Source organism: Salmo salar, chromosome ssa06, assembly GCF_905237065.1.
Source record: "Salmo salar chromosome ssa06, Ssal_v3.1, whole genome shotgun sequence".
In the NCBI taxonomy this organism is placed as follows: domain Eukaryota; kingdom Metazoa; phylum Chordata; class Actinopteri; order Salmoniformes; family Salmonidae; genus Salmo; species Salmo salar.
The window spans coordinates 18,642,694-18,657,605 of NC_059447.1; the positions used below are offsets into that span (position 1 = coordinate 18,642,694).

General features: G+C 44.3%; 1 protein-coding gene across 3 annotated transcripts in view; it reads left to right on the top strand.

Moving 5' to 3' along the window:
• Nucleotides 1-6,251: 6,251 nt before the first annotated feature.
• Nucleotides 6,252-14,912, top strand: part of LOC106606489 (adenylate cyclase type 9) — an 86,074-nt gene continuing 77,413 nt past the window's right edge. The window contains exons 1-2 of one of the 3 annotated variants that reach the window (XM_014202716.2): nucleotides 6,252-7,474; nucleotides 8,455-10,307. In XM_014202716.2, coding sequence (XP_014058191.2) covers nucleotides 7,428-7,474; nucleotides 8,455-10,307 — 1,900 coding nt within the window. In that variant the 5' untranslated portion in view covers nucleotides 6,252-7,427. Of the gene's footprint in view, nucleotides 10,308-14,912 lie in introns of all 3 variants that reach the window. The other 2 variants (XM_014202717.2, XM_045719877.1) reach the window with 2 other exon arrangements.

Sequence of the window (14,912 nt, forward strand, 5' to 3'; positions counted from 1 at the left end):
CATGTATGTCTTTATCCATTTCTTCTGCAGGTTAGCGAGCCATTTACAGGTCTTGTAATAATGATGTATCTTTCAGCCCCACTGTACATAGTCCAACATAGGTAATTGATTACATGAGTAGCCAATTATTACAAAACATAGATTGTTACACACAGTTATATATTTATTACACAGTATAATGACATATTGCAACACACAGAAACTAGTGCCAAGAGGTTGTATTGGATTTTCTGAGAAAGATTGTTGAGTCACTCCCTCTCAGAGGATGCTGCATCCTTTAGTTCAAGTTGAATGTATTGCCTTCATGCGCTCTAGAACAGTGGGACTTCCTCTGCTCTTCAGGGAGAGGTAAAGAAGAGAAGTAGAAGGGAGGAGTGAACGGATTCATGACTATTGGCAGCCCTTTGACCCCTGACCTCTGTGAGAGTTGAGGGCTGTGGGTAGAAGTCACCCAAAGGCTCAGATCTAGGATCAGCTTACCCTCACCTAACCTTAACCATCAGAGGGAAGAATGCAACACTGACCTCAGATCAGCGTCTAGGTGCCACTTCATCCTACTCTAAGCTGAGGCTGCTGAGCTGAACTCCAGACCTGAGGTCTCTCCTCTCCTGCTACAGCCAGGTGGGGATCAACTGGGGTCTATTCAGTGATGTGAAACGTTCTAAATGTTGTTGAGCGAAGTAGAATGAATAGAGCTGACATGATTCCCTGTTCTATCTGACAGGCAATCAGATGTGTTCTACTCAAAACATTTCTATCAGATGTGTTCTACTCAAAACATTTCTATCAGATTTGTTCTACTCAAAACATTTCTATCTGAACGTTCTGTCACATTACATCCTCTTGAACAGGCCTCTGGTGCTGCATGGGAGGTGCATGGCTCACTAACAACATTAGAATGAGTAATTGGCGTCCTCAACTCTAAAGTTTGTAGTAGCAAAAAGTATTTTGGGTGCCGGGTTCAAAAGGCATACACTGGACAAAAGGAAAAATCTGCACTCACTGAAATATTCTTGAAGTTTTAATGTAGTATTTTAGCAGCAGAGGTCAGAACAAATGGAGGTGTTTCGGCAACAGCCTTCGTCTGAACAATATTATTTGATTCTCCACTGACAACATTAGACGTCCAATCCCTTCTGTTAACAAACTAGTCACTTATCCTCACCCTCTCTTCCTAACCTTCACTAACCATTGTTGATCAACAGGGCCCTTACAATGTTTCATTGCAAAAAGGGAAAAAAGAAAGAAGGAAAAAAAATAATTGGTGACAATTTTACTGCAGTAATAAAAAATGGATTCACCTAAATAAAGCATGTGTACAATACTGTGAGTGAGTGCCTCTGTCAGCTCTGCTTTCTATGCACTGTGTTCAACACGTTTGGCTTGGCGTTTGTAGACCTCGTAGTTACCTCTGTAGTTACAGGGCATGTCCAGCAGAGAAAGATATGTGGTACAGTAGTCTACAGTACACATGATTCAGTACAGTATCTTACAGTACACACGATTCAGTAGAATAGCCTACTGTACACATGATTCAGTACAGTAGCCTACAGTACACATAACCTGTGTGCCTGTCTGTCTGTGTGTGTCTGGCTACCTGACTGCCTGTGCATGTCTGTATGTGTCTCTGCGTGCATGTGTGTGTGCGTACTTGTACCTGCATCCATGTGTGATCTCTCTACCACCTTTACATTTTATTATACACTAGCCAAGTGTGTCTGTAAGCACTCTCTCTAATCCTCATCCATCTCCACAGCAAAACTTTGTAAAGCTTTATCTTGGCCGGGTCACAGTTGTAAATGAGAACTTGTTCTCAACTGGCCTACCTGGTGTCCCCCTCCGTTCTGTTTGATATAATCCACTCTCTTCCTCTCTGATATCCTCAACCCCACAGGACTACAGACTGGAAAAACCAAACAGGAGACAGTAATTCCACTGCCAGCCTGATCTCTCAACCTAACGCACGCACGCACGCACACGCACACGCACACACACACACACACCATTTGAGTCCTCAGTCTACAGTGAAGGGCTGACTCAGCAGGGGTTTTACTGGAGTGTGAGGTGAGTGTGTGTGTCACATACTGTAACTATAATCATTAAGGGCTCAATCATTGAGGAATCTGTAAGGCATGAGCTCTACAGATTTAATAGATCCCTAACTTCAGGGTGGGTGTACATTAGTGGGGATATTTACAATAAAACTCCTGAGATGGAAGATAACTCAGAAGAAGGGGTTGTGAATAAACCGGGGCATAATACAGTCATATTAACCACATCCAAAAATGGCACTCTATTCCCTTTGTAGTACATTATGTTTGACCACGGCCCATAGGGCTCTGGTTAAAAGTAGTGCACTTTATAATGAATATGGTGCCATTTGGGGCATACATTTCATGTTGGTTATAGCATATTCCATGGGTGCAACTTTGGTTCTTGTGGGGGAACATCATTTTTAATCCAGTCAGATGAACACTCCAAACAGCCTACCTGACCGCTTGGAGGCGTCCACATGGTCCTAAAGCACACCGTTGCCTCGTTTTGTATCGCATTCCTATGATATAACTGGGGGGACAAAAATGCATCCCCAGTGAAAGTTGCGCCCATGGCATATTCAGGAGTCAAGTGTCTGCAGACGAGAGTTATCTTCTTAATAATAAAGAGGAGCGACCCATGTTGTGATGTGAGAGCTGGTAGCAGCAACGGCCTATCCCTGGCTGTCAAATTTCCCTCCGTTGTTTGCTGTGTTAGTTTGCCTAGAGATTCTTTATATAGCCGTGGCTGAAAGCCTGGCACCCTTCTCTTCTGTTTCTATGTTTGGGATACAGTGCTTGACAACAAAGCGTAGGGCAGGTTATTTGTCGTTCCCACGAATCCAACCGGACAGAGCAGGAAGTCACTCAAAACTGTACTTCCCTTCGCATGTCAAGCGGATGGCCTCAATATTCCATTGATGGAAAAAGGTAATCAAATGTCATACTTGAGTAAAAGTAAAGAAATGACTCAAGTAAAACTGAAAGTCACCCAGTAAAGTAATTCTTGAGTAAACGTATTTGGTTTTACATATACTTAAGTATCAAAAGTAAATGTAATTGCTAAAATATACTTAAGTATCGAAATTAAAAGACATTTGTATAAATGATTTCAAATGACTTATATTAAGCAAACCAGACCCAACAGTCGTTTTTAATTATTTTTATTTTATGGATAGCCAGGGTAGTGGGGATTTTAGCATGTACATCTTGGTGGGGCAAACTTTGAATGTTTTTTTTAGATGCATGCCAGCAAAGCCACAACACAACACTAAACAATACATTCATTGCACTATAATGGTGACAAACAGTGCCCACAAGCTGTTAAGGCCTACATAAAGCTGTCCCAACAGCAGAGCTTTCTTTTCAGCCCCATGGAGTGAATCCTTACCACTTCTACACCTGGCTATCAGCAGAGCCTTGCCTGGCAGCGAAACAATTCATTCAGCCTCATTTATTGCCTTTTAAAAAAACATAGCTGATATGGCTGACTTGCTTAAACAAATGTGGTTTCTTCTGACAACTGAGATCTTCAAACTATGGCATAAGATGACGATAAGAGGCCATCCTTAATTCCGATTAAGACATTAATGAGCAAGCTAAGACGAACGTAGTCAATATAACTATTTGTTCAGCACTTTTGAAATGTATTCAGAACATGGGCCGCTCTTATAGTATTCTCCCTGTACACCAAATCAGAACAGTAGGATAAGTACAGGGGTTATATAAGCAGACAATGAAAGCTCTTACAATACTTGATGATGACGTTTCTCTAAAATAGGTTATAGGCTACATGTGCACCACCAAGTCAGAACAGTAGGCTAAAGTTATGAGGGGGAAAGAGACCAAATAATTAAGGTGAGGTACATGGGCTGCTAACAGCTTACTAAATAACATACACTTAGTATTACTTTATTGGCTACAGTATACCTTGGCATATTACATCATTTATGCAGCAGAATACAATACATTTTTGGACTCACCTTGTTGTGCTGTGCTCACTTGAACAGGAAGGTGGTGCGGCAGTCCTTCTTGTGGGCAAATCTTGGCATGAAACTTTGTCATCAAAGTCTGGCATTCTCTGGATTCATGACAACTGCTTTCAAGACAACTGGGAACTCTGAAAAAACAAGGTTGAATCATAACGTCAGTGATCTTCAGGTCGGAGCTCTAGAAAGAAGCCCGAGTTCCCGACTTGGAATTCCGAGTTGGATGACCGTTCAAACCTTTTTTTCCCAGTCGGAGCTGGTTTTTTTCAGAGTTCCCAGTTGTCTTGAACTCACTGAAGTCTGAGATTTCCCAGTTCAGAGTTTACAGTTGTTTTGAAGGCGGCAGAAGTCATGCTGGACTGACCGCATGGTCAATGTATTCAACCTTTTCTGGCCCATGGTGTTGCGTGTGAATGTTTATCCTTTTAAGCTTGGAAAATACCCTTAAACCCAGACTTGGACCACAAGCAGGCAGGGGAAGCGAAATACTAATTGCTTTGCAACGCTTGCAGTTGCCAATGATTCCTTCCAACCCACTCATTGTTGAATTTGCAATTTCCAACTTGTTGTGTAATGTTTATGTCCAATGGCCGATGAGCACCGATCCATTTTATCTAGAATTTCTCTTCATATGACAAGGATTGAAAAGGATTTGCCAGTGTCAACGTGATTCATGATAATGACTACTTGTCTTGCTTGCTAGCTGAGATTTTGAAAGTATGATGTTGACATGTTGTCACGAATCCCACCGAAGGTGTCTCCCCTGCCTGCTCGGGCGGCGCTCGGCGGTCGTCGTCGCCGGCCTACTAGCCGCCGCTGATCCCTTTTTCCTTTTCGGTTGGTATGTCTTATTGTTTGCACCTGTTCCTTATTTGTGTATCTTGATTTGTGGTTATTTAAGCCTGTTTAGCCCGCCCAGGTTTGTGCGGGATTATTTTCGTCAGTGTGCTTTTTTTGGATGTGCTGGCGATCTGCTTGAGTTATTTTCTTTCCGAACTGTGGACCCGTTGTGTATGGGTTGGGCACTTAGTTCTCACGCCTGTTGTGTTGGCGTCGACCGTTGTCAAACCAGAGAAAAATAAAAATCATTTTTCTGCTCTCTGCGCCTGACTCCTACCACCACTCCTAGCAATCGTGACACATGTACAATCAAAGCTACGGTAGATATAATGTGATTTGATGTCATTTTATCTGTGGCCAATGACCTTGAGCATTCTTGGATGGGCACTTCTATGTACATCTATGGCAGCACCCAAGGGGCTTGAACTTTCTAGCTCTCCCTGTAGATTTTGCAGTGACCTAGTGTCCCCATGAGTGACAGAACACTGAGCCAATCATGGTACAACTATAGAAGATTACTAACCCCTGCACTCTGTATTTTTCTCTGGCTGCCCCTCCACCACAAAAAAGCACTGAGCCAGGCTGAAACACCTGCAAATGTGTTTTTACATTGTTTGCAAACTGATATGTGACACACAGTAATGGTAAAATAACATGCAAAACAGGCAAGGCTCAAAACAGGTGGGTCTCTGCCCCACCTGCCCTGAATGACGGGTCGCCACTGAGCCAGGGGCATACTCCAACACTTAGACATCATGTACAAACAAAGCATGTGTGTTTAGTGAATCTGCCAGATCAGAGGCAGTAGGGATGACCAGGGATGTTCTCTTGATAAGTGTGTGAATTAGACCATTTTCCTTCCTGCTAAACATTCAAAATGTAATGAGTACATTGGGTGTCAGGGAAAATGTAAAAAGTACATTATTTTCTTCAGGATTGTAGTAAAGTTGTCAAAAAATATCAATAGAACCTCAAAAACGGCTTAAGTAGTTCTTTAAAGTACTTTTACTTAAGTAATTTACACCACTGCAATATTCAACTGTAAAGGTCACTCCTAGACTACAGTTGAAGCCTACATACAGGAGCCTATAAAAACCTTCCAATGTCACTTTCTAAGTCTATAATGAATGCTTGGGGAGGAGTGCATAATAAATAGAGAATAAATAGAGCAATAGAAATGACAGGTGATATTAATAGATTTAGTGGCCTAGCATTTCCCATGACATTTGATTGTAATAGTTTGTTCCCAATATTGAAGCCTGGGGACATGGCACCGTTAATAATATCATTAGGGGAGCTGTTCTCTCTGGGGGTTGCTGCTGTCTTTGTTCAAGGCTGCACCCCGCCCTAGCACGCCTCCATACTCACTTTGTCATGGGTCCATGAATATCCCCCACACTACGGATAAAAACACCGGTGGTCTCGGTAACATCGGTGGTAGTGAATACGGAGCCCACATCTCTTCGAGAATTTGGCTGACGAGGTGAGGGCGTGCACCGATGCGCTCACTGCGGGTAAAAAAGAAAAGGACACCCCACCTACTCCTGAATACGTGCTCGCCACCCTTCAGTCTTTCCCTTTCTCGCTTTTGCGTGCACGCACCTAAACACGTCCGCCCCCCTGTCACTACTCTCGTCCCTCTCTGACCCACAGTCAGTCGAACACATTTATACACATGCGGGTGGAAGGCGGATTCTGAAATCTCCGTGAAGATGGTGGTACCGGGGCCGTTTTTTTAAACTGTTCTTGGATAGTTCACATAACGCTTTACAGCGGTATCTATTGTGCCTCTTCTGGAAAAAAAGACCGGCGAATGGCCTGACAACGGGGAATAGAAGAACATCTCAAAGGGATAGAGCGGATCGGACGGGAAGTGCGTTTAAATAGCTAAACCCGCAAATCTGCCTTGAATAAAATTGAAGTATTTGGACAGCAGAAAAAGACGCCTGCTTCTTCATGCAATTGAGTTGAAGTGGGGGATCAAGGAGCCGCTTGTCTGTTCAGGGAGGACTCGGTGTCCGGAGGATACGAGAAGGGGAGAAAGCTTGTAATTAGCCCATATTCCCCACTTGCTATTCGTCTGCGACTCAATGGGAAGAATAGTGGCGTGGGAAAAGTTTCCATCACACGAGCAAAGGAGGACGGAAAGAGGCTACATACAACCAAGACTGGCTTCAGCCGTGGTCCTGTATGGATGTCAGACAGAAGTTTACTGACAATTATATTGCCGGTCACTCGTGGAATTATGGGAGAAACCAGTTATCAGGAAATTAAAATAAATGTTATGTTGACTTGACTGTTATTGTTTGATTGTATTATCAAAACAATATTTACTCAACACAGACTCAGCATGGGCTGGATCTAATAAAGTAGGTATTTGCGCGTGTAGGCCTACACTTGATCTCCAATTCAATTGTAGGTCTACTACATTTTGCAGTTCTTTGCTCCATTCTGCCACCTTGCCCGCTTCAAATTGCCCACTTCTATCAGCGTGGGTCCCCGGGAATTGGAGGCGCAGCTTTGGAAATTCCGAAGAGGGAACTCAGGAAAGGACGGGGCTCCATCCATGGAAATACTTACGAATAGGCCTTTTCCCAATCACAGCAAGAGCATGTGGGTAAAGAAGGATAATGGGCATTAGACGTCACTGTTTGTTTTCTCTTTCTTGTTTATGGGAAGACATTTCCGCCTTAAATAACCCGGCATATGTCAAACAATAGTTCCGTAACTGTGGCTTTTCTTGCGATGCCTTTACAACGCCGGCGCTTGGGTTTATTTGGGGAATACAGGATCAAGTTCTACACACACTGTTAAGTGTTTACGCGTGAAGTTTGAAAGGATAATTTTTCTCATATATCACTGTAAATTGGAAGCAATTTCTGAATGCATTATACTCTACTTGCTTAAAAGCATTAACATGTAATATATAACATATAAGAGAGGACAGGCAGGAGGCTACAGTTCTGTAGACCCGAATATAAATGCAGACGGGATCTAAAATCAATAGAGAATTATTTTGACAGTGCATGGCTATGCAGGCAGCCAAGTAGTGAGAGCATGAAGGAATTTGATCCAGGTTTCAGTTGTCATTATCTGAAGAATTTGTACCAATATACCAGTAGTCTAGAGTCTGCTATTTAGTCAGGGGAGAGCCTTGGAAATGCTACTGAAGTGCTACTGAATACTACTAAAGTAGTATTACACAACTAAGTTTCTACAGTCAACATAATTATGTTCTGGAAGATTTTGACTTCTCCCCAAATCTTTTTCAATGAGTCAAAAACAGTTGTCAGTACTTGGACAGAAACAGAATGAACTGTACAGACACAAGTGCGTCAAAACAGAGGGGAAGGTATAAGAATGCGAGTATTGACGTCATGAGGGGCAATAATTAACAGGTCAAAATCCAGTACAGGCTAACGTGTCAGACTTTTTCTTTGGAGATGTTTTCTGTTAGTGCATCATTTATTTCCCCCAACTTTTGCTTTTAATTTACACTTGTTCTAGTCTAGAGGGTACCACTCTCAATACATTCATAGCCTACATTGCCTTGCAAATAGCAATTAGCTCTATTGTTGTCTAATTTCTGTTAGGTTAAAAAGCAACATGGCATCCCCTCAACATCAGCAGTTGCTGCCTCACAACACAGAGGTGAGCTGTGACTCAAGCGGCGAGGGCAGCGTCTCCGTGAGGATCAGCAGTAGTGTCAAACACAAGCACGGAGGAGGAGCCGGGGCGCTGGGTGGCATGGGAGGAGGCTTCATGGGGGGCGGGTCCAAACACTGCAAGTACAGCATCTCCTCTAGCTGCAGCTCAGGAGAGTCCGGGGTTCTCAGGCCCGTGGTTAAGGGGCTGCGAACCCAGAGGAAGATGCCCCAGCTGTTCGAGAGGTCTGCTGGGCACTTCTGGGACCCAAAGTTTGACTCTCCCATCCTGGAGGAGGCATGCAGGGAGAGGTGCTTTCCCCAGACTCAGCGGAGGTTCCGCTATGTCCTCTTCTACCTGTTCGCCGCCAGCCTCCTCTGGGGGGTGTACTTCAGTGCCAACCCCGACCGGTGTGACCGAACTGCCTTCCTCGTCCCCACCGCCTGCTTCCTCCTCTTCTGCCTCCTCCTCTTCCTGTTGACGTTCACAAGGATCTACACCCGCTGCTACAACCAGGTGTCACTGCTGCTCATCGTGGTGACCTTTGCCGTCACCCTGGCACCCCAGATCCAGACAGCCGGCTTCAGGGACCTGGAGACCCTCCCTCCTGAGGATGTGGTGGAGGATGTGGGGGACTTCAGTGGCATGGAGCCCAGGAATGTGACATTCAACCGGGACTTACACACGGGCAGCGCCTGCCTATCTCCAGTAGGGACCTTCTCCCTAGGCATGGAAGTGCTGCTGCTACTCTACAGCGTCCTCCATGTCCGACTCTATGCCTCGGTGCTACTGGGACTTCTCTACTCTGTGCTCTTTGAGGCTCTGGGATGGGTTCACCTCACCCAGGCTGCTGGGGATGGTTGGAGCCAGGCCTCGGAGGGGTCAGACTCTGACTGGGACACTCTACGCTGGCTGGGGCCAGCCAAAGCTTTGCTCCACCTGTGCGCCCACGCCATCGGCATCCACCTTTTCATCATGTCTGAGGTGCGATCGCGAAGCACCTTCCTCAAGGTGGGCCAGGCCATCATGCACGGCAAGGACCTGGAGGTGGAGAAGGCGCTGAAGGAACGCATGATCCACTCTGTGATGCCTCGGAGGGTGGCTGACGACCTGATGAAGCAGGGTGACGAGGAAGGCTTGGCGGGCGGGAGCTCGGCTAAGCGCTACTCCAGCAGCGGCGCGGCGGCCGTCATCTCCAGTCCCAAGAACAACAAGAGGAATAAGACCTCAATCCCGAGAGGCCAGATCATCTTCAGACCCTTCAACATGAAGCGCATGGAGCCCGTCAGCATCCTCTTCGCGGATATCGTAGGCTTCACCAAGATGTCTGCCAACAAGTCGGCCCACGCTTTGGTGGGGCTCCTCAACGACCTCTTTGGACGTTTTGACCGGCTGTGCGAGCTGACGTGCTGTGAGAAGATAAGCACCCTCGGGGACTGCTACTACTGCGTGGCAGGCTGCCCTGAACCTCGGGCCGACCATGCCTACTGCTGCGTAGAGATGGGGCTGGGCATGATCCAAGCCATCGAACAGTTCTGCCAGGAGAAGAGCGAGATGGTTAACATGAGGGTGGGCGTCCACACGGGAACTGTCCTGTGCGGTATCCTAGGGATGAAGCGGTTTAAGTTCGACGTGTGGTCCAACGACGTGAACCTGGCCAATTTGATGGAGCAACTGGGCGTGGCCGGGAAGGTGCACCTATCAGAGACCACCGCCAACTTCCTGGATGACCGGTACCAGCGGGAGAACGGACGGGTCACTGAGAGGGTTGGACAGAGCGTGGTGGCGGACCAGCTGAAAGGTACGTGACCAGCTGGTTGCAAGGCGGGGCTGTGGGAATGGGTTGTGATTTATGTGATTGCTTTCAGTGGTGGAAAAAGTACCCAACTCTCATACTTGAGTAAAAGTAAAGACACCTTAATAGAAAATTACTCAAGTAGAGGTGAAAGTCACTCAGTAAAATACTACTTGAGTAAAAGTCTAAAAGTATTTGGTTTTAAATATACTTAAGTATCAAAGTAAGTGTAATTGCTAAAATATACTTAAGTATCAAAAGTAAAAGTATAAATCATTTCACATTCTTTATATTAAGCAAACCAGACAGCACTGTTTTCTTATTTTTTTAATTTACGGCTAGCCAGGGGAAAACACTAACACTCAGACATTTACAAATGACGCATGTGTGTTTGGTGAGTCCGCCAGATCAGAGTCAGTAGGAATGACCAGGGATTTTCTCTTGGTAAGTGAGTGAATTGGACAGTTTCCCTGTCCTGCTAAGCATTCAAAATGTAACAAGTACTTTTTGGGTATCAGCGAAAATGTACAGAGTAAAAAGTACATCATTTTTTTAATGTATGTAGTGAAGTAAAAGTTGTCCAATTTTAATAGTAAAGTACAGATACCCCAAAAAACGACTTAAGTAGTACTTGAAAGTACTTTTTCTTAAGCTTTCCAGTATTGCCAGGCTGTCAGGAGTTAGGCACAGATTGAGATGTTTTGGTGATTGCTAAATGTAACATGATATCCAGTCTTGTGTATTTGCTTTAGCATCGCATGGAGAGAGTCAGAAGCAGTATTGATATTGATCTCTCTATGCGGTGGAACATTTTAACATACACTGGGACTTTTCTTGTTCAGCTTGTTCTGCCTTACTGACGGCCTCTCTATCAAATAAAATTTGATTTGTCACATGCGCCGAATACAACAGGTGTAGCCCTTACCATGAAATGCTTACTTACAAGCCCTTAACCAACAATGTAGTTTTTTAAAGTTTTTTTTATTTCACCTTTATTTAACCAGGTAGGCAAGTTGAGAACAAGTTCTCATTTACAATTGCGACCTGGCCAAGATAAAGCAAGCAGTTTGACACATACAACAACACAGAGTTACACATGGAGTAAAACAAACATACAGTCAATAATATAGTAGAAAAATAAGTCTATATACAAAGTGAGCAAATGAGGTGAGATAAGGGAGGTAAAGGCAAAAAAGGCCATGGTGGCGAAGTAAATACAATATAGCAAGTAAAACACTGGAATGGTAGATTTGCAGTGGAAGAAAGTGCAAAGTAGAAATAGAAATAATGGGGTGAAAAAGAGCAAAATAAATGAATAAATACAGTAGGGGAAGTGTTAGTTGTTTGGGCTACATTATAGATGGGCTATGTACAGATGCAGCAATCTGTGAGCTGCTTTGACAGCTTGTGCTTAAAGCTAGTGAGGTAGATGTGTTTCCAGTTTTAGAGATTTTTGTAGTTCGTTCCAGTCATTGGCAGCAGAAAACTGGAAGGAGAGGCGGCCGAAGGAGGAATTGGCTTTGGTGGTGACCAGAGAGATATACCTGCTGGAGCGCGTGCTACAGGTGGGTGCTGCAATGGTGACCAGCGACTTGAGATAAGGGGGAACTTTACCTAGCAGGGTCTTGTAGATGACCTGGAGCCAGTGGGTTTAGCTCGTCTGGAGGGTAGTTAACACAGTGTCCAAAGAAGGGCCAGAAGGGCCCGTTTAAGAAATAGAGTTAAGAAAATATTTACCAAATAAACTAAAGTAAAAAAAAATTATAAAAAAATAACACAAGAAAATTACATAACAACAACGAGGCTATGTACAGGGGGTACCGGTACCGAGTCAATGTGCGGGGGTACATGTTAGTCGAGGTAATTTCACGGTAGGGGTAAAGTGACTATGCATGGATAATAAACAGCGAGTAGCAGCAGTGTAAAACAAAGGTGGGAGGGTCAATGTAAATAGTCTGGGTGGGCATTTGATTAATTGTAATCTATCGGTGCTCTACTGATGCAGCAAGGTCACCTAACGGCAGTTCGCAACACAGGCAGCAGTAATAAGGACGTTACGGCTGTTCATTTTCACTTAGTAAATCTATGTGGTTTTTATGAAAACCCTGACACCTTTATGCTGCGTTGTTTATGTGCTGCAGTACGGTGCACCCATTTCTGAATGAGAGCTTTATATAGGGCCAGTAGGGACACTACATCAAAGGTGATTGGTGGTTCCCTCATTGTTGTCCGTGACAGCGAGACACGTGGGGCCTGGCACTGGTCAAGGTCAGCACCTGCTTCACAGTGTCGTATGTCATACGTTGGGGACATCAGGAACAGGGGGGTTCAGTCTGTCGGGAGGTGCCCTTTGTGGCTGACTGGGTGTTGGTTTTATGTGACACTGAACCACAGACGGTTGTACCCCTCTCTCCCCCGTCCTCCCACTAATTTCTGTTCCCTGTTCAGTTATACTGCCTGCCTGTCTGCCTGCCACCCAGACATCGTCCTTAACCTGTTGGGGCTAGGGGGCAGTATTTGCACGGCCGGATAAAAAACGTTGGAAGCCAGTGGAATCGCGTGGCGCGAAATACAAATACCTAAAAAATGCTATAACTTCAATTTCTCAAACATATTACTATTTTACACCATTTGAAAGACAAGACTCGTTAATCTAACCACATTGTCCAATTTCTTAAAGGCTTTACAGCGAAAGCAAAACATTAGATTATGTCAGGAGAGTACCCTGCCAAAAATAATCACACAGCCATTTTCAAAGCAAGCATATATGTCACAAAAACCAAAACCACAGCTAAATGCAGCACTACCCTTTGATGATCTTCATCAGATGACACTCCTAGGACATTATGTTATACAATAGATGCATGTTTTGTTCAATCAAGTTCATATTTATATCAAAAACCAGCTTTTTACATTAGCATGTGATGTTCAGAACTAGCATACCCACCGAAAACTTCCGGTGAATTTACTAAATTACTCATGATAAACGTTCACAAAATACATAACAATTATTTTAAGAATTATAGATACAGAACTCCTTTATGCAATCGCGGTGTCAGATTTTAAAATAGCTTTTCGGCGAAAGCACATTTTGCAATATTCTGAGTACATAGCTCAGCCATCACGGCTAGCTATTTTGACACCCACCGATTTTGGGACTCACTAAAGTCAGAATTACTATTAGAAAAATTGGATTACCTTTGCTGTTCTTCGTCAGAATGCACTCCCAGGACTTCTACTTCAACAACAAATGTTGTTTTGGTTCCAAATAATCCATAGTTGTATTGAAATAGCTCCGTTTTGTTCATGCGTTCAGGTCACGAAGGGTGACTCGCGAGCGCATTTCGTGACAAAAAAATGCAAAATATTCCATTACCGTACTTAGAAGCATGTCAAACGCTGTTTAAAATCAATTTTTATGCTATTTTTCTCGTAAAATAGCGATAATATTCCAACCGGGCAACGTTGTATTCATTCAAAGGCTGAAAGAAAAAAAATGGAGAATTCTCGTGAACGCGCATCTCAGTCCCACTGTCCCCAGGCTGACCACTCACAAACTCTCCTGCTGTTCTTCGCCCACAGACAGCAGACACCCCATTCCACTTTCTGGCGGCTTTAGAGAGCCAATGGGAGCCTTAGAAAGTGTCACGTTACAGCACAGATGCTGTATTTTCGATAGAGATGCAACAGAAGGACAACAAATTGTCAGACAGGGCACTTCCTGTATGGAATCTTCTCAGGTTTTGGCCTGCCATATGAGTTCTGTTATACTCACAGACACCATTCAAACAGTTTTAGAAACGTTAGAGTGTTTTCTATCCAAATCTACTAATTATATGCATATTCTCGTTTCTGGGCAAGAGTAGTAACCAGTTTAAATCGGGTACGTTTTTTATCCGGCTGTGCAAATACTGCCCCCTAGCCCCAACAGGTTTTAACTAACCTCCAGACGAGCTTCAACACCATACAACACTCCTTCCGTGGCCTCCAACTACTCTTTAATGCAAGTGAAACTAAATGCATGCTCTTCAACCAATCGCTATCCACACCTGCCCGCCCGTCTAGCATCACTACTCTGGACGGTTCTGACCTAGAATATGTGGACAACTACAAATACCTAGATGTCTGGTTAGACTTTAAACTCTCCTTCCAGACTCACATTAAGCATCTCCAATCCAAAGTTAAATCTAGAATCGGCTTCCTATTCCACAACAAAGCATCCTTCACTCATGCTGCCAAACATACCCTCGTTAAACTGACTATCCTGCCGATCCTTGACTTTGGCGATGTCATTTACAAAATCGCCTCCAACACTCTACTCAGCAAATTGGATGCAGTCAATCACAGTGCCATCCGTTTTGTCACCAAAGCCCCATATACTACCCACCACTGCGACCTGTATGCTCTCGTTGGCTGGCCCTCGCTTCATATTCGTCGCCAAAACCGCAGGTATATTTCACTGGTCACCCCCAAAGCCAACTCCTACTTTGGCCGCCTTTCCTTCCAGTTTTCTGCTGCCAATGACTGGAACGAATTAAAAAAAATCACTGAAGCTGGAGTCTTATATCTCCCTCACTAACTTTAAGCATCAGCTGTCAGAGCAGCTTACCG